Source organism: Eutrema salsugineum, unplaced genomic scaffold, assembly GCF_000478725.1.
Source record: "Eutrema salsugineum unplaced genomic scaffold, Eutsalg1_0 scaffold_2, whole genome shotgun sequence".
Classification (NCBI taxonomy): domain Eukaryota; kingdom Viridiplantae; phylum Streptophyta; class Magnoliopsida; order Brassicales; family Brassicaceae; genus Eutrema; species Eutrema salsugineum.
In genome coordinates, this window is record NW_006256829.1 from 4,484,317 (window position 1) to 4,507,737 (window position 23,421).

Below are 23,421 nucleotides of genomic sequence, written 5' to 3' on the forward strand. Positions count from 1 at the left end.
TAATTCTTATTATACACTTTGGTGAGCCCCCTTGGATATGTAATCTACTTATTTGTGTTTCACATAGGTCGGTGTAGGAATGTGCATGGAAGGAATAGAGCACAACCCAGTGGTTTACGAGCTAATGTCTGAAATGGCATTTAGAGATGAGAAAGTTGATGTGCAGGTAATGCATACATAAAAACACACAGCCTTGATACGACACTTGTAAAGGTTTTCACTGTCAGTTTCATGCATTTTTTAATATTTGGTTTTGTAGAAGTGGCTGAAGAGCTATGCACGCAGAAGATACATGAAAGAAAATCATCACATCGAGGCCGCTTGGGAGATTCTATATCACACTGTCTACAATTGCACTGATGGAATTGCAGTAAGTTTTCTTTTGGTCATTACCGCATCATCTCTCTTTAGATCTGATCTAGATCATAAGAAACTTGCTTTTTTCTCCGTGTTAGGATCATAACACAGATTTCATAGTCAAACTTCCGGACTGGGATCCATCTAGTTCTGTTCAAGGAGAAACCAAAAAAACAGATCCATATATGATCTCCACTGACCCATATGAAACAAAAAGAAGATTCTTGTTTCAAGATGATAGCTCTGGTTTGCCTAAGGCACATTTATGGTATTCTACAAAGGAGGTCATCAAAGCTCTCCAACTTTTCCTGGAAGCTGGGGATGATCTGTTTGGGAGCTTAACATATAGGTAGGAGTAAGTGAGAAACAGAGTATCTACCATTTTAATGGTTACAGATTCCTATGGTTTATGCTTGCAGATACGACATGGTTGATTTGACGCGTCAAGTTTTATCTAAGCTGGCAAACAAGGTGTACATTGAAGCAGTGACGGCTTTTGTAAAGAAAGATATTGGAAGCTTAAGACGACTGAGTAAGAAGTTTCTTGAGCTTATTAAGGACATTGATGTTTTGCTTGCTTCGGATGATAATTTCCTTCTGGGTACATGGCTTGAGAGTGCAAAGAAATTGGCCAGAAACGATGATGAACGGAAACAGGTGTAACATCAATTTTGTTCTTGGAACGTGCATGTAGAAAGAGTACATTGATTGCTTATGGCTGAGTTTTTTGTCTGTACAGTATGAGTGGAACGCGAGAACGCAAGTGACGATGTGGTACGACTCGAAAGATGTGAACCAAAGCAAGCTTCATGATTATGGTGAGAAATTAAAATTTAAAAGTATTTTCAGTAGATAGAGCTTCTAATAAAACTGTTATCTTTTGTGATCATTATCATCATCAGCAAACAAGTTCTGGAGTGGGTTGCTTGAAGACTACTACTTACCCCGGGCGAAGTTGTATTTCAATGAATTGCTGAAAAGCTTACGAGATAAGAAGAAACTTGAGATAGAGAAATGGCGAAGAGAATGGATAATGAAGTCACACAAATGGCAGCAAAGTTCATCAGAGGTTTATCAGGTTAAGGCAAAAGGGGACGCCTTAGCGATTTCAAGGCATCTGTTGCGTAAGTACTTCACATGAGTTGCTCAAAAAGAATGAAAAAATAATAACAAAAAAATAATGGGTTGGGTGGTGTCTAGCTTCTGCCAGAGATAAAATTGTCACTAGTGTAGATTTGAGAGTTAGGCGTCTGGTGTTTTAGTGTTAGAGACTCGGTGAAGTCGAGTAAAGGCTGTAACAACAAACTCTGCTTCATCTCTTCCAACAGAGACTTACTTGTGTCCATACCTGCAAGGTATCCTCCATGTACATATCCACTGAACTTTTCACTTGTGTGCTCTCCCGTGAAGAATACCCGTCCAACTGGGGCCTGAGTCTCAAACCAAACCAAAACTGTCTTAGATTCCTGACATGTGTGTTATGTGCTAAAAAACAACAACAAAAAAAGAGGAGTGTTTTTTACCTTGATATTTTGAAGAAGCTGATTATCAGATATCATAGGGTAATTGCTGTAGCTACCACGTTGAAACCGGTTGTTCCACCATCTCGGGACAAGAATATCAGTTGCGTTAGGAACAGTGGGACCAAACATGTCCCTGAGAACACTCATTGCCTCTTTCAGCGTCTCCTCGTCTGATTGAGCTTCCACGCGCTTTGACTGCTCGTTAGTCAACGTCACTACCAGAATATTTGAGCCCGGGTACGCATTTTCCATGTGCTGATAAACAGAGCAACAATTAGATTACAGACACGCTGGAGGGGAGAGAGCAAGCAAGTTGTACTAATATTATAAAAGCTACAAGATTTTTAATCGTGGTATTGCATACACATCACGCAGTGATATAATATTGTGTGAATCTTGACCACTTGGACCATGCCGCTAGTTAGACACTGAAGGATAATTAAAGCAATGATAATAATCAAAGGGACCCTTTAAAATTAGAGAGTGCATTTGCCACGTTTCGCCCGTAGGTGAAACGACCAAAAAGATGCATTTAGATTAACAAACTATAATATTTCAAGATTAAGGAAATCAACCTGCCAAAAGGTGAAGTAGCCGCGTTGTTCGTGCGCATAGATGAAAAACTCTTGACCAGGACCACATGTCCAGAAACAATTAGGGAATTTGAGGAAGATCTTTGTGTACACCATCACATCGCATTTTTGTATAGCTTCTGTTTTCCATCTCTGTCACCAAGAAATGAAATTGGATATAAAATCTCATCACATCACATCACCATGAATTTTAACTAATGACTAGTGCATGTACATTGAATGATTAAACATCTCCCCCTTTTTTTTATACAGGAACTGCTAGTATCTTTTTAATGTTAAATAAGCATAAAAGATAAGACCAAGGAGTAGTTGATTATAAAATTAAAGTAAATTTATAGGAGAAGAGGAGAAAGAAAGCTAACGGGTAAAGGAGGCTGGAAGGAGAGAAGATTGGATTGGAGAACACCGATACTCGCAGACACGATCACATAATTGGCCTCATATTCAGAACCATCCTCTGTCTTCACCAGTACCCCATTCCTCGACTGTTGTATCTCCCTAACCACCTGCCATTAATTACCACAGCTTCAAATATCACACTATAGCTCGATTATAGATTACTTGAATACTAATATAACAACAGCTCCCAAAGTTAAGCCAGCTGGTCTATGAGAGGCAATAAATAAAACATGCTCACTCATGCAGACCCCACAACTCTCACAATAATGCTTCCCAAGAACTATTAACTTAAGACACCATTTGAAGCTGAAAAACTCTGTGGATAGTAAACAAAATAAAATATAGCTACAATGACCTGGAGCGTAACAAATTCCACTAGAAACCAAAGGCTGAGAGAAGTTTGCAGCAGTGTAAGTTCAAAACTTAGCAGAAAAAAACAAAACAAAAAAGGAAAACGCATAACAAATTAACCGAATAGAGTCAATAACAACAGCAAAAAGGAAATAGTAGCTTTTGCAAATAACGTCATAATATATTCTTTAAAGTCAAGTAAAAAAAAAGTCAATCAACCTCATGAATATCAGGAAATATAATTGAAAGATAGTCTTTTGTGCACCAATGTTGATGAAGAAAGAGTTAAAGATATTAATTTACCTTGTTTAGTTTGAGGCGGTTGTCCAAGATTTCTCCATTAGAGGTAAAGAGGAATTCCTCGGCCATTTTATAGAGTAAACATTCGTAACCTCTTTCATCAGCAACCAGAAATTCCCTTTCACCGAAGTCCACATAAGTCGATATTGGCTCAACCTCTGAACACACAGTAAATAAAACAGAACGTGATCAAATGATCAATCAGCAATTTAAACATTATCATCATGTGATTTCTTCTCCTACTTTCACTCACCTGCCATCTCGAAATCATGCAGGATGAAGTCAATGGCGAGTTCTATAGGCGTCTTTGGTGACCTGAACCAAAGGAAAACACGCATCAGAATCGATGGATTTCAAGAAATATCCAAAACCAGTGAAAAAAAAACAGAGAGGAGACGCACGAAGGAGCTTCTTCGGCTACTTGGCCAGCACAATCAGCTTCTTCGAGGCTCTTTAGCTTCAGAATCGCCGAGTCAACAGCTTTCTTATACGAGTCAGAAGCGAACCCAGTCGGGAAGATTTGTCCACTGCAATTTCAACGGAATACGATTGGATCATGATGAGGAGAAAAGCAAACGAGTGAGTTTAATTAATAATCATGGATTGATTTTTTCACCTTCTATCATAGATGTTGTAACGGGCATTGGTGTAGTCGGAGAAGCAGGTACGGAGGTTAAAACGCGAGGCGAGCTCCCACACAGGATTAGACTCCTTACCACCGACGCCGGCAATCCAACCGGCACCGAGCTCCACCGACACGTCACCGAAATTCTGCTTGTGTATTCTTCCGCCGATCCGGTCCGTCGCCTCGAGAATCAAAACGTCTTCTACTCCGTTCTCGGCGAGCTCCTTGGCCGCCGATATTCCTGAATTTTCGGATAAAACTCCGTTAGTAATCAAGTCAACGATATGCACACAAGTATGAAGTATACGAGTTTGTTAGATTCGAACCGGAAATTCCGGCGCCGATGACGATTACGGAGGTGGTCGACATAGATAATAGGGAGAAGAAAGGTGGTTGTTTGTTGGGTGAGAGGGGAGGGGTTTGTTACGTTTTCGTTTTGTGTGGCTTTTATATATATATAGAGGCCAGGAGGTTTTTTGCTTCTAGTCTTCAACTCCAACTCAAACTACAAATAGAATCCAGTGGAACGCGTGTGGTAGACGCGCTTGTGTACACGGTATCGAGCGAGTGGGTTTGATGTCTTTTGTCAGGTATATAAATGGGCTGAATGGAATTTCTATCCTAGTAACTTCAGGTGTGTATCTTATCAGGCCTGCTCTTCAATTTGCTAAGGCCCGAAGTCGAATTAAACAACAAAAACTATCATGACCCCACTATTTCATCTTTCTTAAAATGAAAAAAAAAAACAAAATTTAATTTGTGTGACTAAGTCCAGCTCGTAAACATGCATGTTTTAAGAAACATTGACGTTCGTGTTGCAAAAATTTCTAAGAAACAAGGTTATTTTACTCATGTAACTTACTCTTTTTTTTTTTACGGCACTCATGTAGCTTACTCATTATTTGTATCAACTATTAACCGAGGTTATTTTCCATGCACATCCAAAATTCCAGATCACATATGCTAATATGCGTTGTTAGCCAATGGGGACCAGTATTATCGTTTCTGGATTTGAGCAATAAGTACCTTTTTTTACTTTGGTTAAAATGCGTATAACAGCGGACTACAGTAATTTAATCCATGGACCATGAAAGAAGAATGCATTTTTCCAGAGAGAAAAACTATTATAATTAGATGATCCATGGAGGAAAAACATAGAATCTTTCTATCCAAAAAGAATCCAAAGTCCACGTCCGTTCGTGGAAGTGGTCCCACTTTTGGATCATGGCAGAAGACGACAAAAAGTTTTCTGAGATCTACAAGAGAAAAAGATTGGGATTCCAAGTTCTTTTGCGCATGGCACGTGATTCAGTGACAGAGTGCACACCAACACGTGACATGTTAAGAGATTGGTGAATAAGATTGCAAAAAGGTTTTCTTTTTAAAAACATAAAGAGACATCAAATTGGGTTTCTTGATCCAAACATAAAAAGACATCAAATTGAGAAATTAACAAAAAAAAGAAAAGCAAATTGATAAATTTGTCAACTTCACTCGACCTACGATGAGCGTCTCACATTTCCGCTCACTCTGGCTTCCGGGCCAAGAAGAAATACATTGGCGTGAAAATCTCTCTCCTGTGGTGAAACAGAAATTTAGAATTCTGACATTAGTAAAACAGGTTTACTTTAATCTTGAAGGGGAATAATTATAAGTTGTTCTCTTACCTTCCACCGTCGACTAATCCTTCCGCAGCCTTCTCCAGGAAATCTGAAACCCTTTGGCTTCCTTTAGGTGCGAGTTTTATGTATTCAAGGACCTTGACCTAAAACAACCATGACAAGTTCGGATAAATGAACAACTAATAGTTTATGAGATTTGACAGATGAGTCAGAGCATGTGTCTTTTTTACCATGTTTTTGGTTATGAATCGTCCAACAGCTGTTAGGCGGAAGCTACTGAGCGAAAAGTGATTTTTGTCCAGAGGTAAGTACCAAGGGACCGGCGAGTCCTTGGCCAAATCCTTCTCCCATATTACCTATATCCAACGCAGATGAGCATAGTGTGTTTACATATTGAAATGTCTGATGCGTTGGAAATATAAACAATCTGTAATTTGGTACTTACTTCAAAACCGGCCTGCTTCAGAGCTTCAAGGCATTTTGAAGTCAGCCTAATGTCAGGCAGACCATCTCCAATCTCTATCTCTGCCTGCACAGTCAATGAGTCTTTGTTTGTGTTCATGTCGATCATAGATCACAAACAATATAAATAGATGCAACATGCAGGGACCACACTAAACCTTTATTTTCTGATGCTGGGCGTTATCAGGGTCGAATGCATCAGTCATGCACCACTCATAGGCAGCAAAACATTGCCCGGGCTTTAGCACTCTGTAGATCTCTTTGTAGCATCCATACTGTTGATGATATCATAATGATGAGTCACAATGCTACAAATGCAGCGAAGAGAACAAACAAATAAGTTTTTAAGAATTTCACATACTGCATCAGGTGCGTGGCAGGTTGCTTCTATTGCATAAACTGCATCAAAACTGTTTTCAGGAAATGGCATCTTCATGAAGTCAGCCTGCAAGATTAACGAATAACAACCTTCATCATGTTGCCCTTTACAAGGTGTTTTCCTATCAAAGCCAGGATTTCACAACTTATGTAGTTAATACAAGAAGTACGAATTCAACTGACCTTAACAAAGTCACATGTCTTGTCGACACCTGCAAGTCGGTTTAGTTCCTGCAAAGAAGAGGATCACCAATATGAATTGTAAAAGACACCAACGAAAAAGCCAAGAAATCAGATTATGGAATTTATAAAGTAATATAATCCACATTCCTGAATGAACCAAAATAAAGTTCAAAGACAGGAAATAACACTTCCAAGAACCGATTACATGACATGAAATGCATCATCTTTCACAAAAATAGGTAACTTACCTTGCCTCTGGTGATCTGGTATTCGTTATTGTTGAGCCCGGTAACAGATGACTTGCTGTAGCAGAGCAAACACAAACACAATTTATAAATTGAAAGATCTCCCTAACCATGACATTTACTTCAAAAATAATGTAAGAAAGACGTAGAGGATGTAAAGAGTGCGTGCTATAATTAGTATATGTGTACCTGAATCGTGCAATTTCTCTCAGCGGTCCACCAATTCCACATCCTACATCCAGTACCTGTTCAGAGAACGGAAATGAAAATCTGATGGCCAAGGGTCCAATTTCGAGAGCTCAGCTAAGGTTATCAAACCTTTTGTCCTGGTTTTACGCCAAGCTGAAGAGCAAGAAAGTGCTCGTGACGTTTAATACTCTCTCGGAGTGATTCTCCGTTCCATCTGCAAACCCAATACCCATGCTAATTAAGTATCACTACTCACTAGAGTATCAGAGTCTGTGGCTGCATGAAAGAAAAGTTTATCGTAGAACCTCAAACAGACTTGTAGAGAAGTGGAAAGCCTAGAATTACCTGTGTGCAAAGTGGAAGGATTCTCCCCATCCGTACTCATAAAAGCTAGTAGCAAGGTCATAATACTTATTAACCTGAGAGATCAATTAAGATTATTCAGTCCAATATGCAGTGATTAACTTCAATATTTGGCCTAATGAAGTTATATAGGTTTTTAATTGTGTTCAAAGTGGTCAAAACTTTTTTTAAAGGAGGAGAAACATTCTGAAATTACCATGTCTGTGTAATTAGCTTTTCTCTCTTCCTCGTCTCCTCCATGGAAGACATGATATTGTTCATACCTGAAATCGCCGAATCACTAAAGTTAATAACAATGTTTAGCAAAAAAAAAAAAAAAAAAAGAATGCATGCCTTCCTACATGTTCGAGAGGTGATATTAGAAGAAACCAAAAAAAGAAAAGAAAACAAATGAGTCGGGGCCCTCGAGAACGTGACGGTAAGTGAAATACACGTCAAAAGTGTATATTAATAGAAGCAAGCAACAAAAGAACGAACAGGGACCATCACAATCTGCTGTTTTGAAAGCTAAGTGCCAAGCAGAGTCGAAAATTCAATGAAATTGGGAGATAATATCTCATAACACCCAATGCTGAATTTTTAGGATTCATTTCGGAAAAACAAAAGAAGAAAAAATAGTTAAATATAAGTATAACGAGATAATGGATCAATATGCATGAGAAGAGAACGCGAAATTGTAAGTGAATCGGACAAGGAAACGACGATCGAAGAAGTTTCCACGATGCGTTTTGAGAAACGAGAAAAAAGAAAAAGCGGTGGAAACAAATACTTTTCGACGGCGGTGAGAACATCGGATTTATCGATCTTTCCACCAAGATTCGAGGCGAGATCCAGAGCACCAGACTTCGACATTATGCGAGGAACGAGATCTACAACTGCGGATCACAGGAGAAAAAAAATTGGAATATGATGAATCAAGAAGGAGAAGAGGAGGAATCTGTAGAGATCATAGGGAGGAGGGAACGTACACTTACAAAACTCTTACGGAGGCAGAGAGAGATGATGAATCGGAGTAGTGGGGAAGAGCTCATTGGCACCTGACTGGCTTAATTATAGGAGAAGTAGAGAGAGAAAGAGGTGACAAAAAAAAGGCGTCTACACTCACCCAGCGTGGCAAAAGTGTGACATAGGTTAAGTTACCATAATGTCCTCTCAAGTGGCAAAATTAATTATAATTCTATTTGTTTATTAAAAATTAAGTAGTCTAGTCTATATAATCTTTTTTTTTCTCGTTCAAAAGTCTAGTCTATATACAGAACATGAAATTGTAAGTATATTCTCCACTTATCCACCATCTTATTCCTATATCTCATAGTTTATTAATCCTATTCCTATCTTATTATAATTTGATTCTCTTCTGTACAACTCAGATCAAGAGCCCCACCCAACAACTTTAGAGGTACGGAGTTTATTTTTGAAAGATTTCCCTGTGACTAAAATGAAATATCCAAATGATTTGAAGCCATCAACAGTGAACTTGAACTTCCACTATTCGTTCATTTTTTTTTGCCATTCATAGACTACTTTGGTGATCGGAAAATTCATCTAAACTTCACCCAAAGGTATTCGATATTAGTAAAGTTTATCAAAATTCTAACTCCAAACAAATTTTACTCCCAGTAAATTTCCGACGTAACTTCCTATATGGCTATATCGTTTGGTTGGTATATTGATTTAGGTGTTGATTGGTTGGTACAGTAAAGATTTTAAATTCTTTAAGGTTTTTGTTGAAACAAAAAAAAAATCTTTCAACATATTACGTAATCCTATCCTATTTTAAGTATATTGAAGTCCTAGAGATATATTCCTAATTTTTTCTCCTTTTTTTTTTCACAGCCCATAATCTTTCTTTTTTCAATATAAGATGATTTTCTGACAGAAATATCTATTGTCTCCAGCCATTCATGAATCAACCCCTTAAGACTTTTTTTTCTAAACTAGTTTATCGATATAATTCTGGTTAAAATACTCTAATGTGTGTGCAAATTAGCATGGGTAATTAGTTGGTTTATATATGACTATGTATTTTTCATTTGGTAAAAAAAAAAATGGCTGTTTTCATAAGTGATTTCATAGAGAACGATCAACTTCCTACACACACCACATATTTCTCTCCCGCCTAATCCTCCGCGTTTCCAAGCCCACGCGCCGATCTTTCCTTCCTCCTACTTGTCCTCCGGCAATACTTAGAGTAACTCAAAACTAATAAGAAGCTCCTCGCCATCTCTCTCTCCTCTTTCAAATAATTAGTTGTCTATGGCTTCTCTCTACAAGTTCATCTCAGCCACTCCGCTCTCCGTTTCGCTGCCGAATCATCACATGCCACCCACGCGCCGCCGTTTCCGATTACCGTTAGCAACGCTTGCCTCATCGTCTCCGGAGTCATCAGCATCATCGACCTCTAACTCGATTCCTGTTAACGGGAACACGTTGCCCAATTCTTATGGAACAGCTCGCGGTAAAGGTGTGGATGATAACAGCCCATTTGCTCGCTTCTTTCGTTCCACCGAATCCAACGTTGAAAGGGTAAAAAACTAAATCAAAATTTTACTCTGTTTCTCTTCTTCTTCTTCTTCTTCTTCCTGTTGGACCAAAATTCCTACATATGGTCTCTGTTTGTTTGCTTTGGCTTTTGAGCTGTGACATGACTCGGGGAGATCAGTTCATCATGAATTTAACTTGTCCGAAAACTGTTATGTTTAAGAATGGTGTATGATTGTTTTTTGATGTATTTTGTTGATGGAGCAGATCATATTTGATTTCCGGTTCTTGGCGCTCTTGGCAGTTGGAGGTTCCCTGGCTGGTTCGCTACTCTGTTTCCTCAATGTAACTTCTTTGTTTGGTTTTAAGTCTGCAAATGCTTTGCACATACACCGTTATAGAAGTAATGTAATTAACTCACTATATGTAGGGGTGTGTCTACATCATGGAAGCATATAAAGTCTATTGGACTAACTGTGTCAAAGGCATCCACACCGGCCCAAATGGTTTTACGCCTGGTCGAAGCTATAGGTTAAAATGCTATGTATATGCATGTGTAAGACCTATACAAGCCCGGTTTGTTTCGTTATAATACTCATTCTCTGTAGAAAATTGATGTGCAGATGTTTATCTGGCTGGGACTGTGATGCTAATATTTAGTATGGGTTTGTATGGACTCTTCATCAGCAACTCGCCTTCTGATGTCCCTACGGAATCAGACCGTGCCCTTAAAGCCTCTTCTCTCTTTGGAATGTTTGCCATGAAGGAGAGACCGAAATGGATGAAGATCAGCTCACTGGATGAGCTGAAAACCAAAGTTGGACATGTTATTGTCATGATTCTTCTAGTGAAGATGTTTGAAAGAAGCAAGATGGTTACTATCGCCACCGGATTGGATTTGCTTAGTTATTCCGTTTGCATTTTCTTGTCCTCTGCTTCTCTCTATATCCTCCATAATCTCAACAGAGGAGAGCACTGAGTGAAACCCATTTTTATCTTCTCCATTTGTACATACCCGTATCCAATAATAATATTAATGATTGTAAGAACAACCCAACTTTCTTATTTATTTATTTTTCATTCACTAGAGGAATAGTATAATCTCAAGTCATTCACATTATGTACATTTCGTAGCTTCGTCAAAGCAATGCCATTGATTTGCCTCACCCTCTCTCTTGAAAGCTTCAACGACTTACCTATCTCTTCAAACGACATAGGAGTCTCTCCGTTGAGCCCAAAGTAGAGTCCCAATACTCGAGATTCTCTCGCCGTAAGACTCCCCAAAAGCTGCTCAATCTCATGCTTCATGTGTTCCCTTTTCACCATCTCCTCTGGCCTTGTTTCATCAGGTCCCCGTACAATCTCCTGAACATGATAAACCAGTCCAAAGTTACTCATTGTTCTGTCTCTAGTTGGCATTTTCATGGCAAATTGAAGAGAACCTGCAATGTCATGCGGCCATTAAGAGACGCGACTCGGTCCAACGAAACAGGGGATCTTCCCCGCTCCACAGCAAGTCTAACCGCTGATACGTGGATGTTGAGGTGCTCTGCAATCTCTTCACAGCTCGGTATCCGTTTAAGTTTCCTGGTCAACACATTACTAGCCTCTGCAACTTTTGCCGTCAACTCCCACATGCTTCCCTACACACAACAAGCTAAAACGATGCATTCACTAATTACTTACCACTTCAGAGGAACCCCATTGTTAGTTTCTTTTCTATGTTAATACAATTGCAATAGAGATAACATAACATGGTTGTTGCATATAGTTAACATCTAAAATATGGTACCAACTTTAGTTTTTGCAAATAAACCTCCAAGATTGTTTCCTTTTTCTTGAAAGATTTGAATGTCTTGTTCAATCAAAATGTCATAATATGGTGATAGAGATGCAAGGCTCACCGGCAATTTGACTAGTCTAGACTTGTGCGCAATAGCCCTTAGGATGGCTTGTTTGATCCACCAGTATACGTAAGTTGATAGTTTGTAGCCTCGTTCTGGATCAAATCTCTCAGCTCCTCGGAGAAGCCCTATGCTTCCTTCCTGAATAAGGTCTTGCAAATTCAAACCTTTGCCTTGGTAGCCTGTTGCAATGGAGACAACGAGCCTCCGGTAACAACGAGTAATCTTTTCTCTGGCTTCTCTTCTTCGGCATAATATTTCATTAGCACTACGCTTCTTCTTCCCTTTGCCACTGGACAACAAAACTGATACAATTTCATTCTCTTCAACACTTGTTCCCACATTTTCAAGTTTTGCTCCTTCCTGTTTGTTACCAGAAGAAAAAAAAAAAGAGTTTTCATTATGTTATCTACACACATACAATGAGTTAGGACTAACAAGGATAAATAGTTTGAATCTTCCATAGATGGGCCATTTGGGATATTCGGAAAACTTTCCATAAATGATGTAGAACCATATACCTTGAGGTACAAGCAAAGCTGAACCTCTTCTAAACGACTCAAAAACCCAGATCGTGAAGCTGCAACAGGAACACTGATTGCTTCTGCCTCTGCTTCAGCTTCTACTTCTGGGCCAACATTTTCATCTTCTTCCGGCTCCAAACGCTCGAAACCTACTCTTCTTCTCCTTCTCCTCTTCCTCCTCTTCTCTAATTGAAATGCCCATTTCTCAGGTTTGATCATCACGGAGCTCTCAGCCGCTCTGTCCACCGTGGCCTCACCGGAAACCAAAGCCGCACCAAGCTTTATGGAAGATGGAGATGTTGACGAAGAAGATGGTTGACATTGGTGAGTTGTTCTGAGTAAGGGAGAAATTGTTGGGATAGGAGGAGACGGACACATGGTGGCGGTGGCTGTGGTCGGTATCCTCGCCATGGATGAGCTGCAGAGCTTCCTCACCTTTGATTTCTTTTTTTTATCTTCTTTTTGGTCCAATGGATGAAAGCAGAAGATAATTCGCTCTCTCTATCATAGAGCGGCCTCTGTGTCATCAGTTATTTATCCCCAATTATAATTGGTGGACAGTTGGTTTCTTTCCTATCTTTTTTTTTCTTTGTTTGTTAATATTTGGAACTAGTAGTAACTAACATTTGAACTCTCTCATTTATAATCGTGCTTTAGTTCTCTTCATCATTTTTACAGCCAAAATTTATCTTTATAGTTTTCCTATTTTGTTTCTAGTTTGCATTCTAAACACACTCGCAAACTAAACTAAATTGTTGGAAATGACAACTTTTGCTTTAAATTTTGGTTTTATAACTCACTGCATCATCCAATCAAAATTTTAAAGATTTTTTTTTTCTAAAAAACTTAGTTTTGACTTAAGTTTGCATTCTGGTGGAGAAAATCCATGAACTTTTTCTTTTAATTTCATTTCGGAAAACCACAATCTAAATTTTAAAATTCTAAACTAAGGCCAAAATAAAAAGAATTTTTGACAGAGGATTAAGCCGTCTATGGTAATTATGAAGATTACCACGCATCGAAAAGAAAAAGAATTTTTGACAGAGGATTAAGCCGTCTATCAAACTTTTACGCAAACCCAATAATTTTGTTTTCTGACCCAATAAAGGCCCAACAGAATTGGATCCCAAGAGTATTGTACGTATATTATTACATTCACAACTGATGGATGTGCTGGGCATGTTTGTAGAAAAGACATGGACTCGAGTATCACTGTCTTTGACCCCACGTGCTGGAGGGTGGGAGCCACGCGCTGTCGTCAAGCTTGCCTGTGGTGTACTGTGTGGGGAACACGCGTAGCTCTGTGACTCCTCGTGATTTCATGGTGGGCTCCACTAATACTGCTGACGTGGAATTGTCCACACACCCGTTACTCTCGGCAGCACAAGGAGTCAATTTATGTACCGCCACTACTATATACATGGAATTGGTAAAAGCATTATATCTTTTTTTTGGCTAACAATTAAAGCGGCATATTCGTACTACCTTTTATCAGAGTATACAAAATATCTACCTTTTTGTTTATAATGAATTCAAGTTTTAATACTATTGTTTTGCTTTCAACATTAAAGTTCTTTTTATTGTTTATCGAGTATATCGTAGAAGAAGAACTCAGCTCTGCTTTCGTTTTCGGCGATGCCTCTTTCCCTAACAAGACAAGCGATAATATTAAAATAACATAAGCTTTCAAAAATTAAAAAATTAAAATAGCATTATAATATACACACGTGAAGGAGCTGGATTTGCTAATTGAGATAACCATTCCAAGTCTTAAAAAGATAGATCAGGTCGACAACATTGTTTAGCTCTATTTTATATCTCTCCACAGACTTTCAATTTGACCTTTTCTTCCTGTCTGCATTATCCCATGTGACCTCAAAAAACATTCCTAAACAATTACTCTCTCAGACTATATGAATTTTAAATGAACAGATTGTTTTACAATTTGAAAAATTAATTTGTATTTTTCTGTGAGAGAGAAACGAGTGAAATAAAAAAATTTTGTATTTTTGGAGGAGCTTTAGGTCCGTGAACATGTGAAGATGAGATTATGGTAACAGTTGTGTGACCACAATTTTTGCCTTTTAGCTTCACTATATATATATATATATACACACACATTAGTACATATATATCCACTACGTGACCGACTCTTCGTCTTTCTGCTCCAGCGTCGAGAGAGAGAGAGAATCTGTGTGGTACTCATTGATTCTCCTTTACGATTTTGAAAGATTCCGTTACTGTTTTGAAATTTTCCTCTAGATTCTTTCCTTTAACTCAGGATTTCTTCCACGATTTGTTCAATTCGTTTCCTTTGTTTTTTGGGAATTTGTAGGATTATATTTTGGCTGAATTATATTTTCTGGAGTCGAATCTGAAAGTGGGAAAATGACGGACGAATACAAGGAGGCGTTGTTGGAGAAGCAGAATTACCACGAAGGATGTCCGGGATGTAAGGTGGAGCAGATGAAGCAGCAACGGCGAGGATATCCTTACCTCGAGCTTTCCTTCGTTTGGATCATCGTCCTCTCCACTTGTAACATCTCATTTGCCTTCTTTTATTCTCTTATACATTTTTTTTATATATTCTTTTAATTTTTTTTTTTAATCTCCTCTACGATTTTGGTGGGTTTGTGAGAAATAATTGGTTTTGCTGCTAATGCTTTGGATTAGACTTGGCTAATTGTGAGAAAGCTTTCTTGTGTTGAACGTTATGATTCCTTGTGCAAATTCTCATGCCTTCTCGTCTGAATTCTTGTGTTTGCAGCTCTGCCGATTTCCTCGCTCTATCCCTTCCTCTATTATATGGTGAGTAATTGTGAGTTCAGTGCTACCATTTTATGGATTCATAATCATTCGCATGGTTTTTGGGGGGCTTTAAACTGATGAAGATGTATACTATATTGCATACAATACTGTTGTTTTATCACAGGCTCTCAAATTTCATGTCTCCCCTTTGTTTTCATAGATTGAGGATTTTGGTGTTGCAAAGACGGAGAAAGATATTGGATTTTATGCTGGATTTGTGGGTGAGAAGACATTGCCTCAGTCACTTGTAATTCTGCATTGTATCTCTACTGTCTGTTCTAACTGGTCTCTTACTACTTCGAAAGGTTGCTCATTTATGCTTGGCAGAGCATTGACGTCAGTGTTCTGGGGAATTGTGGCTGATCGTTATGGAAGAAAACCAATTATACTCTTGGGAACTATCTCAATGTTAGTATCCTCAAAGATTATTTTGATTATTAAATCTCTGTTAGTGGTTAGATGACTGATTACCTGGTTACTGCAGTGCCATTTTCAATGCTCTTTTTGGCTTAAGCTTAAACTTCTGGATGGCAATTGGCACGAGGTTTCTTCTTGGGAGTTTCAACTGTTTGCTTGGAACAATGAAGGTGGCCTCTTTGTTGCCATTATTACTCTTGGTTTATGTTTTTGTCCTGCACAGTAGATTGTCATTTGCCTTTTCTAATATCGTCTTGTTAATGTAAAATTTTTCAGGCATATGCGTCAGAGATCTTTCGTGATGAATATCAAGCTACAGCAATGTCAGCTGTGAGCTTCTCCGTCACGTGTTTTTTACATGTTTTGGCTGATTGGTGTCGTGACCCTCGTAACTTTACTCTTTTCAGGTTAGTACTGCTTGGGGCATTGGACTGATCATTGGCCCTGCTCTAGGTGGTTTCTTAGCACAGGTAGGTTGATCACATCCAAATTTTTAAGTTTTCTTAGTTTTTCATACGTTTCCATTTCTTATGTTCTAAGTGCCTGAAGCTTATCACGTGTCCATCTCGCCTTGCTGCAAGTTTCCTGCGTATTGATTCATATTTGTTTTCTACCGTGTCTAATTGATGTCTTTCAATGTTCTCCAATTTCAGCCGGCAGACAAATATCCAAATGTGTTCTCCCAAGAATCCATCTTTGGAAGGTGTATATTCTCACTCCTGTTAAGAGTTTAGTGGAATGGATATTATGGAACTTTCTGAAGTATATGTGAATTGCAACGCAGATTCCGGTACGCGCTGCCTTGCTTTACGATATCAGCTTTTGCATTGGTTGTGACAGTACTATGCTGCTTCATTCCGGTAATCTATTTTTTCTGCCAGAGGCTACTGAGAACCTTTGTCTTCATTATCGAGTGTTCTTAATTAATATATTTCGCACAGAGTTCACCAACTAGTCTCTTATGTCTCTGTCCGAGTAGGAAACACTGCACAATCATAAGCAGGACAGGACATCACATGATGACTCATACGAAATACTTGAAGCTGCATCTCGTGATTCTGCTGCTTCTGCCGGGAAGGCAGAAAAAGACGAAAGAAAGGGTTCTCAAGGGTCTCTCTTGAAGAATTGGCCACTAATGTCATCTATCATTGTGTATTGTGTTCTGTGTCTACATGATACCGCATACTCTGAGGTAAGTAGTTGACACTTGAATTTTTTGCATACCCTCACCTGGTGTAATCTCATTTAGTTGGGCTCAATTAAAAAGTAGTTTTCTACTGCTGAAATTTCAAGTTTGTTTTCTTGATGATATTGAAGATCTTTAATTGCGGTACGAAGCTTTACATGTGTTTGTGGAAGAATAAAAGTGAAGTGGAGTATCTGTCCTTGTTTTTCTCTAGTGCTGTCTGTTCTATCTAGCCTAGTCATTACTCAGGAATTTGTAGCTGGTTGACATTCATGGTCCCAGCTGACAGCTATGGGTTAAATAGGGAGTGAGCAGAATGTGGAGGCATTAAGACTTTTCTAGTTGGGTCGCAATCCCTTGGTTGTATATTTTGTACGAGGTTACGTTGAAGATATAGAACAGCATTAAGACTTCATGTTTGTGAAATTAGATCGTTTGCCACTTCATAGTCTTATGCTTTTCGTCTGAACAAAAATCTTCATCCACTTGGAATCTGGCTATGCAGATATTTGCATTATGGGCTAATAGTCCTAGGAAATATGGAGGTCTGAGCTATTCAACCAATGATGTTGGTACAGTTCTTGCGATCTCAGGTATGCAGAACATCCATGCTCTTCAACCAATGTTGTGTTTCTGTGATAATGATGATTAGAGTCTGCTTTGATTTGAATCAGTACGAGAGTTAAGCAATCATGACTACGTCAGAATTCTTACTAATGAAATTGAGACTCTGTCATTACTCAACTCATCAACACTTCTGCTTTAGGTCTCGGCCTATTCTCCTTTCAGGTTTTTGTTTATCCTTTGGCCGAGAGACTGCTAGGACCTGTTCTGGTCACCCGTTTTGCTGGGGTCAGTTGATATTTCTTTTGATTCTTCTCCGTAGATTATATGTAGCGTATCAACAAGATAGAAATCGATCTTCTGATAATTTCTTTGATTTCAGGCACTGATGATACCAATACAAATGAGTTATCCATTTATAGCAAGTTTATCAGGTCTCAGTCTAAGTTTAATGTTGAATTGTGCATCAATCCTCATAAATGTGCTAAGTGTAAGTCCAAAAGCAAAAGCTAATCCTTTTCTTTTGTTCTCCTTTGTGTTTTCGTAGTTTACATAAGTACACAAAATAAGGTCACGTTAATATATATCTCGGCTGCTTAACAGATTTAGTTTTTTTTTGTGAATACAGGTGTCTGCCATAACCGGCTTGTTGATCCTGCAAAACAAAGCTGTGGTAAGCGACATTCTTCTATCTTTTGTAAACTGTGGACCAAATTTCTTTTCTATTATAAACTTTATATTCTTTGTATGGAACAACAAAAACAAAACAGGATCAGAGCCAAAGAGGGGCGGCTAATGGAATTGCTATGACTGCAATGTCTCTCTTTAAGACCGTTGGACCAGCTGGAGCCGGCATCTTGTAAGTGACTTTTTGAACGAACACGTAAGTAAAATTCAAAGACGCAGTAATGTCCTAAACACAAATATCTATTCCTGGCAGATTTTCTTGGAGCGAGAGGCGAGTAGACGCCGCATTTCTACCAGGTATTTGCATTAGTTCCCTTTGGCCATTATGTATATGATGTTAATACTAGTTATGCCTAACACGAATAAGTTTGAAAACATATATTGCAGGATCGCATATGGTGTTCTTCGTCTTGAATGTGATAGTCGTAGTCGGAGTAGCTCTCACTTTCAAGCCATTTCTAACCACGGGGCGAAGGTGAAATTCATTTGATTTGGTGATAGGAAAGTGTATGGACTCATCGATTCTTTTTAATTTCAGATTCGAAAGAAAACGTAATCAATTTTCGCTAACCTTAGGATTTCAGCTTCTTCTTTTTTTGTTGTCTGCTTTTGTACCAAGGTTATAGAAATATCAATGACAATAATAAGGTTTTGTACACCAGAAATATAACATCACGTTTTCATCAGCGACAGCGTTAGTGTTGTCGGTGGAATAGAAGTGGATTTCATCCTCAAGTAATCGGTTAACAAATCGTTTCTCCTAAGGGTCGATTAATAAGGATAGTTTTATATTTAACTGAACGAGATTAGACGCTGAGTTTGAGAGAAATTTACATAAGCCATTAGCGTTTTCTTTAATGCAAAACGAGACCGGTCCATCGCCTATGGGAAGTGAGTTTTGACGGTCAAATTATTCCGGTTAGCTTTTTAGGATATATTTCGTCGGATGGTTGAGTCATGATGGTAGAGTTCGGCAGCCGCTTTAAAGCTTCTGATGATCTGAATTAACTAATTTTTGAATTAAGAATCTGAAAAACGTTGTTAGTCATAAAAGAACAAAGTTTACTTTTACCGAAAAAATATAAAACACCCTTCCCTTGATAACAAGTCAAAAGCTATATAAATTACTAAATTTTTCTGGTCCACCGCTTAAAGGCCATCGGAAAAAGTAAAGAATCCTTTTTAGTTCAATTTCTAAATACGGACTTCGAACCACTTTAACCATTGTCATTTTGTCATCACCTAATTCATACTATTATTTGATAGAAATAATATCTGAACGTGGTGGAGAAACCTTTGTACATCTTCCCCATATCTTTGCATGAGAGACTCTACCAAAACTACCACCAAATTGTGGGCCTTCTTGTCATAATATATAGTATTTTTTGGCTAAAAGGTTTACCCTCTTGTCAAGTTGTCATATTAGAAAATTATTATCAAAATGGTACTTTGATTTGTAACGGAGGTAGGTAGTAGTAAGTAATAGACAATTTCACGGGCAACACATAAAACTACAAGTACAATTATATTATACATCACGTTGAAAAATTCTGATACAAATTATTGTGTCTTTTTGTTGGTAACAACATATTTTATTACTACGATTGATAGGTGACGAGGAGATAAATACATCTTTCAGCATCAACAATTAATTAGAGAGAAGAGGAAAAACAATAAATGTGAAACAGATTAGCACGGGGGTGACATTTTAAATACATTACTGACATGTCCTTAGCGACTGGAGAGGAGAAAAGCCAAAGTTGTTTTCCTCCTCTCTCTCTCTCTCTCTCTCTCTCTCTCTATGTCTCTCGATTATTATTAAATAGAGAGTACGTACGTGACAATCTTGTGTTAGCTAGCTCCCTCCCATAGAATCACATCTCATCCTCGCTCCCCAATCTTCCCCTATTCTTTGGATCGATTCGATTTCGAGGTCTGTGTTTTTTTTTTATAAAAAAAATGGCGGAAGAGTATACAGAGTGTTTGTTGGAGAAAAACTTCCATGAGAATTGCCCTGGCTGCAAGGTTGACCAGATGAAGAGGCTTCGCCGAGGTTTCCCTTTCTCCGAGCTTTGTTCCGTTTGGATCATCGTCCTCTGCACCGGTAAAATCTAATTTTATTATTCATACTGCTGTTAAGATTCGACGATGGAGATTGAAGAAGACGAATATGTTTTCTTTTGTCTTAAAAAAGATTTTTTTTTTGTTGTTTGTCATTGAATCAGCTCTGCCCATTTCATCTCTTTTCCCCTTTCTTTACTTTATGGTGAGTAACCCCACATAACTCAAAAGTAGTTTACTTTATTCGAACTTTTACGAGGTTGCGCATGTTTTGTGCCACCCAAATATATCAGTCTCTTAACATACTGTTGGATTTTGAAGTGATTATCAAAACTTGTAACAGTATAGAATCTTGTGTTGGTAGATTGATGATTTTAACATAGCAAAGAAGGAAGAGGACATTGGGTTCTATGCTGGATTTGTTGGTGAGTCCTTGGTCATATTAATCTCTTGTTTTTTTTATACATAACCAACAAAGTTTCAGTTCACATTTGTCCTTTGAAGGTTGCTCTTTCATGCTCGGTCGAACATTGACATCTGTCTTCTGGGGAATTGTGGCTGATCGTTATGGTAGAAAACCAGTAATCCTCATAGGAACTGCTTCAGTGTTAGTATAATCTTACATCTGTTTCTTCATCTCTCCCTCACATTTTTGTTTTATATTTCTTTTATTGAAAAACAACGTTTCAAATTCTGCCACAGGGTCGTTTTCAATACTCTGTTTGGCCTAAGTGTAAATTTCTGGATGGCCATCATCACAAGGTTTTGTCTCGGTAGTTTCAACGGTTTGCTTGGTCCTATTAAGGTCCTCCTCTTCACATTTTCTTTTACATAGTTATTCCATGAATTTCTCGAACCTCATTAACCCGAAAATGTTGATGAATTCAGGCATTCGCAATGGAAACATTCCGTGATGAATATCAAGGTTTAGCACTCTCAGCTGTAAGCTCTTGATCCAAAGTTTACATCTTTATTTTTGCTAACTGAGTAGAGCAATTGAGAATCTTATCAAATCGCCTAGGTTAGTACAGCATGGGGCATTGGACTCATCATTGGCCCTGCTTTGGGAGGTTTCCTTGCTCAGGTCTTCTTTAACAAAAAGCCTTTCAATCTTGTTTTTATTTTACTCTAACTCGCGCTCCCTTCTTGATTGATTCTTGTTTGATCTCCCAACCTTGCAGCCTGCAAAGCAATATCCAAGCTTATTCTCAGAGGAATCAGTTTTTGGGAAGTAAGTATTACTTTCTTCACCTCTTCTTCACTCTCATTGAACTAATATATATATACAGCAGTCTCATTGGTCTATAAATCATAATGCAGATTTCCCTACTTTTTGCCGTGCTTAGCCATATCTTGTTTTGCATTTTTGGTGACCATAATTTCATTACGGATTCCGGTACGCTCTTTACTTTTCATGCTCCATGAAATCCCTAGTTACTGTGTGTTAGCTTAAGGTTAGAGATGGTTGTTTCTCCTCTCCAGGAAACATTGCACAATCACAAGATTGATGATGATTCAAAGTCTTTTGATGCTCTCAAAGTTTTGTCTCATGACCCTGAATCTCATAAAGTCACAGAGAGAAATGAAAAAAGCTCTCTCCTGAAGAACTGGCCACTACTTTCATCTATTATCGTCTACTGCATCTTTTCACTTCATGATATGGCTTACACAGAGGTCTGACTCTTCTTCCCCCACCCCCTCATTCATGATTGTTTATTGGCCCAAAAAATGAAACCTTTCAGTTTTTTTTTCTCGGATAGATCTTTTCACTGTGGGCAAACAGCCCGAGGAAGTATGGAGGTTTGGGATACTCGTCTGCAGATGTTGGAACTGTTCTTGCAATTTCAGGTGTGTCCATACTTGTCCATTTTTAATAGAGATGAACTGTTCTGACCTCAAACATTGCTACTTCTTTCTAGGTTTTGGTCTCCTTATCTTTCAGCTTTCACTCTACTCTTATGCGGAGAGGCTTCTAGGACCCATCATAGTTACACGTATATCTGGGGTAACCACTATCTTATGTTGTTCTTACTGGAAACCTTAATCTTTTGAGCAGGAAAGTTCTAATCTTGTGCTTGTTTTCGATACTCAACAGAGTCTGGCTATAGTTCTCTTAGCAAGTTACCCTCTGATAGCAAAGTTATCTGGTTTCTCCCTTACTCTGGCGCTAAATTGTGCATCCGTAGCAAAGAATGTCTTAGGCGTAAGTCTCTCATGACCTTGGAAGAATGTATATAATTCGATATTAGTTTCAAATTCTCAACACTTGTGTGTATGTGTGTGCAGGTGTCTGCTATAACTGGCTTATTCATTCTTCAAAACAGGGCTGTAGTAAGTATTTTCAGAACATTGATCCATTTTACTATTTAGGAGGTGAAATCGAAACCCTCTTTAATTCTGTATATATAAAAAAAAAACAGAGACAAGACCAAAGAGGAGCAGCTAATGGGATTGCCATGACAGGGATGTCTCTGTTTAAAGCAATAGGTCCAGCAGCAGCAGGCATCATGTATTCAACTTTTTCTACCTCATTTTCTCACATTATGCTTCAACTCTACACAACTTCTCATCATTATCGATCGTTTCTTACTTATATTCTCTCCTTTTTTTCCGGTTTGTTGGCAGTTTTTCTTGGAGTGAGAAACGTCAGGATGCTGCTTTTCTCCCTGGTAATGTGAATTCTTCATACTCATATCCATATTTTGATCATTAGCTTATATCAATTTCGAAATCAAGCATGACCAAGTGAGACTAAGTAGAAGAAAATGTTGTAATGTGAATGTGCAGGCACACAAATAGTATTCTTTATCTTGAATGCGGTCTTGGCACTCGGAGTTGTAATGACGTTCAAACCGTTTTTAGCTGAAACACAACAGTAGAAATCGATGGTATTCAATTTTCATTGGATTTGTATCTTATTTTAGATTGTAATTGTCTGATGTCAAGTTAGAGCAGAGATGTGTTTTTTTATAAGATTGTATTGGTAACAACTTGTTAGAATGTTTTAGCATACACATTATTATTATACAGTGAAATAAAAATTACAGTAACTCTCTTAGCTTTGTCATTGTCACGGTTCTGAGCCTTAATGTTTTTTCCGGTTTTATTTGTGTCACAAATTGTGGAAAAAGGATTACAGAAATTTTGTAATGATGCAAAGTGGGATCCATACGAACACTTTTATCCGTAATTTGCATTC

The 23,421-nt window shown here is 38.3% G+C and overlaps 7 protein-coding genes across 10 annotated transcripts in view; 4 read left to right on the top strand and 3 right to left on the bottom strand.

Moving 5' to 3' along the window:
- LOC18018184 (alpha-N-acetylglucosaminidase) overlaps nucleotides 1-1,804 on the top strand; it is a 4,712-nt gene extending 2,908 nt beyond the window's left edge. Inside the window, 6 exon segments of the mRNA XM_006399801.2 lie at nucleotides 12-166; nucleotides 260-370; nucleotides 456-706; nucleotides 777-1,014; nucleotides 1,097-1,175; nucleotides 1,260-1,804. Coding sequence (XP_006399864.2) covers nucleotides 12-166; nucleotides 260-370; nucleotides 456-706; nucleotides 777-1,014; nucleotides 1,097-1,175; nucleotides 1,260-1,498 — 1,073 coding nt within the window. The 3' untranslated portion in view covers nucleotides 1,499-1,804.
- On the bottom strand, nucleotides 1,554-4,589 carry LOC18018186 (polyamine oxidase 1). The gene is made up of 9 exons (XM_006399803.2): nucleotides 4,475-4,589; nucleotides 4,140-4,389; nucleotides 3,925-4,050; nucleotides 3,777-3,838; nucleotides 3,527-3,681; nucleotides 2,836-2,979; nucleotides 2,456-2,605; nucleotides 1,881-2,135; nucleotides 1,554-1,787 (listed from the first exon to the last, which is right to left on the bottom strand). Exons 1-9 carry the CDS (start codon nucleotides 4,515-4,517, stop codon nucleotides 1,554-1,556), a joined length of 1,419 nt encoding a protein of 472 aa, XP_006399866.1. The 5' UTR covers nucleotides 4,518-4,589.
- An 895-nt stretch (nucleotides 4,590-5,484) lies between these two features.
- LOC18018561 (cycloartenol-C-24-methyltransferase) lies at nucleotides 5,485-8,696 on the bottom strand. Of its 2 annotated transcripts, none has more exons than XM_006399805.2 (14): nucleotides 8,559-8,696; nucleotides 8,360-8,465; nucleotides 7,787-7,853; nucleotides 7,573-7,646; nucleotides 7,357-7,441; nucleotides 7,228-7,283; nucleotides 7,042-7,096; nucleotides 6,794-6,841; nucleotides 6,594-6,677; nucleotides 6,391-6,507; nucleotides 6,216-6,299; nucleotides 6,001-6,126; nucleotides 5,816-5,913; nucleotides 5,485-5,725 (listed from the first exon to the last, which is right to left on the bottom strand). In XM_006399805.2, exons 2-14 carry the CDS (start codon nucleotides 8,440-8,442, stop codon nucleotides 5,674-5,676), a joined length of 1,029 nt encoding a protein of 342 aa, XP_006399868.1. In that variant the 5' UTR covers nucleotides 8,443-8,465; nucleotides 8,559-8,696; the 3' UTR covers nucleotides 5,485-5,673. The 2 variants fall into 2 exon arrangements, with proteins under 2 accessions (XP_006399868.1, XP_006399869.1); XM_006399806.2 differs by having other exon boundaries at nucleotides 8,565-8,667.
- A 966-nt stretch (nucleotides 8,697-9,662) lies between these two features.
- On the top strand, nucleotides 9,663-11,160 carry LOC18018562. The gene is given in 5 exon segments (XM_024156358.1): nucleotides 9,663-10,116; nucleotides 10,339-10,416; nucleotides 10,502-10,570; nucleotides 10,572-10,602; nucleotides 10,695-11,160. Coding segments are annotated over 5 exon segments (804 nt in total). The 5' UTR covers nucleotides 9,663-9,846; the 3' UTR covers nucleotides 11,051-11,160.
- Nucleotides 11,084-12,983, bottom strand: LOC18018563 (RNA polymerase sigma factor sigD, chloroplastic). The gene is made up of 4 exons (XM_006399808.2): nucleotides 12,497-12,983; nucleotides 11,976-12,338; nucleotides 11,514-11,714; nucleotides 11,084-11,436 (listed from the first exon to the last, which is right to left on the bottom strand). The coding sequence occupies exons 1-4, from the start codon at nucleotides 12,908-12,910 to the stop codon at nucleotides 11,149-11,151; spliced, it is 1,266 nt and encodes a 421-aa protein (XP_006399871.1). The 5' UTR covers nucleotides 12,911-12,983; the 3' UTR covers nucleotides 11,084-11,148.
- A 1,530-nt stretch (nucleotides 12,984-14,513) lies between these two features.
- On the top strand, nucleotides 14,514-18,896 carry LOC18018564 (protein ZINC INDUCED FACILITATOR 1). The gene is made up of 18 exons (XM_006399809.2): nucleotides 14,514-14,697; nucleotides 14,835-15,035; nucleotides 15,267-15,307; nucleotides 15,468-15,528; nucleotides 15,613-15,715; nucleotides 15,792-15,894; nucleotides 16,001-16,054; nucleotides 16,132-16,194; nucleotides 16,378-16,427; nucleotides 16,509-16,584; nucleotides 16,704-16,916; nucleotides 17,416-17,503; nucleotides 17,677-17,762; nucleotides 17,857-17,964; nucleotides 18,103-18,147; nucleotides 18,245-18,333; nucleotides 18,415-18,458; nucleotides 18,549-18,896. The coding sequence occupies exons 2-18, from the start codon at nucleotides 14,888-14,890 to the stop codon at nucleotides 18,638-18,640; spliced, it is 1,464 nt and encodes a 487-aa protein (XP_006399872.1). The 5' UTR covers nucleotides 14,514-14,697; nucleotides 14,835-14,887; the 3' UTR covers nucleotides 18,641-18,896.
- Nucleotides 18,897-19,914: 1,018 nt separating this feature from the next.
- On the top strand, nucleotides 19,915-23,299 carry LOC18018565 (protein ZINC INDUCED FACILITATOR-LIKE 1). 3 transcript variants are annotated; one of them, XM_006399810.2, is made up of 17 exons: nucleotides 19,915-20,265; nucleotides 20,387-20,427; nucleotides 20,587-20,647; nucleotides 20,727-20,829; nucleotides 20,925-21,027; nucleotides 21,111-21,164; nucleotides 21,244-21,306; nucleotides 21,404-21,453; nucleotides 21,543-21,618; nucleotides 21,705-21,896; nucleotides 21,983-22,070; nucleotides 22,142-22,227; nucleotides 22,318-22,425; nucleotides 22,509-22,553; nucleotides 22,643-22,731; nucleotides 22,848-22,891; nucleotides 23,010-23,299. In XM_006399810.2, exons 1-17 carry the CDS (start codon nucleotides 20,121-20,123, stop codon nucleotides 23,099-23,101), a joined length of 1,440 nt encoding a protein of 479 aa, XP_006399873.1. In that variant the 5' UTR covers nucleotides 19,915-20,120; the 3' UTR covers nucleotides 23,102-23,299. The 3 variants fall into 3 exon arrangements, with proteins under 3 accessions (XP_006399873.1, XP_024012131.1, XP_024012130.1); XM_024156363.1 differs by lacking the exon at nucleotides 20,387-20,427 and having other exon boundaries at nucleotides 20,172-20,265; nucleotides 20,707-20,829; XM_024156362.1 differs by lacking the exon at nucleotides 20,387-20,427 and having other exon boundaries at nucleotides 20,172-20,265.
- Nucleotides 23,300-23,421: the final 122 nt, after the last annotated feature.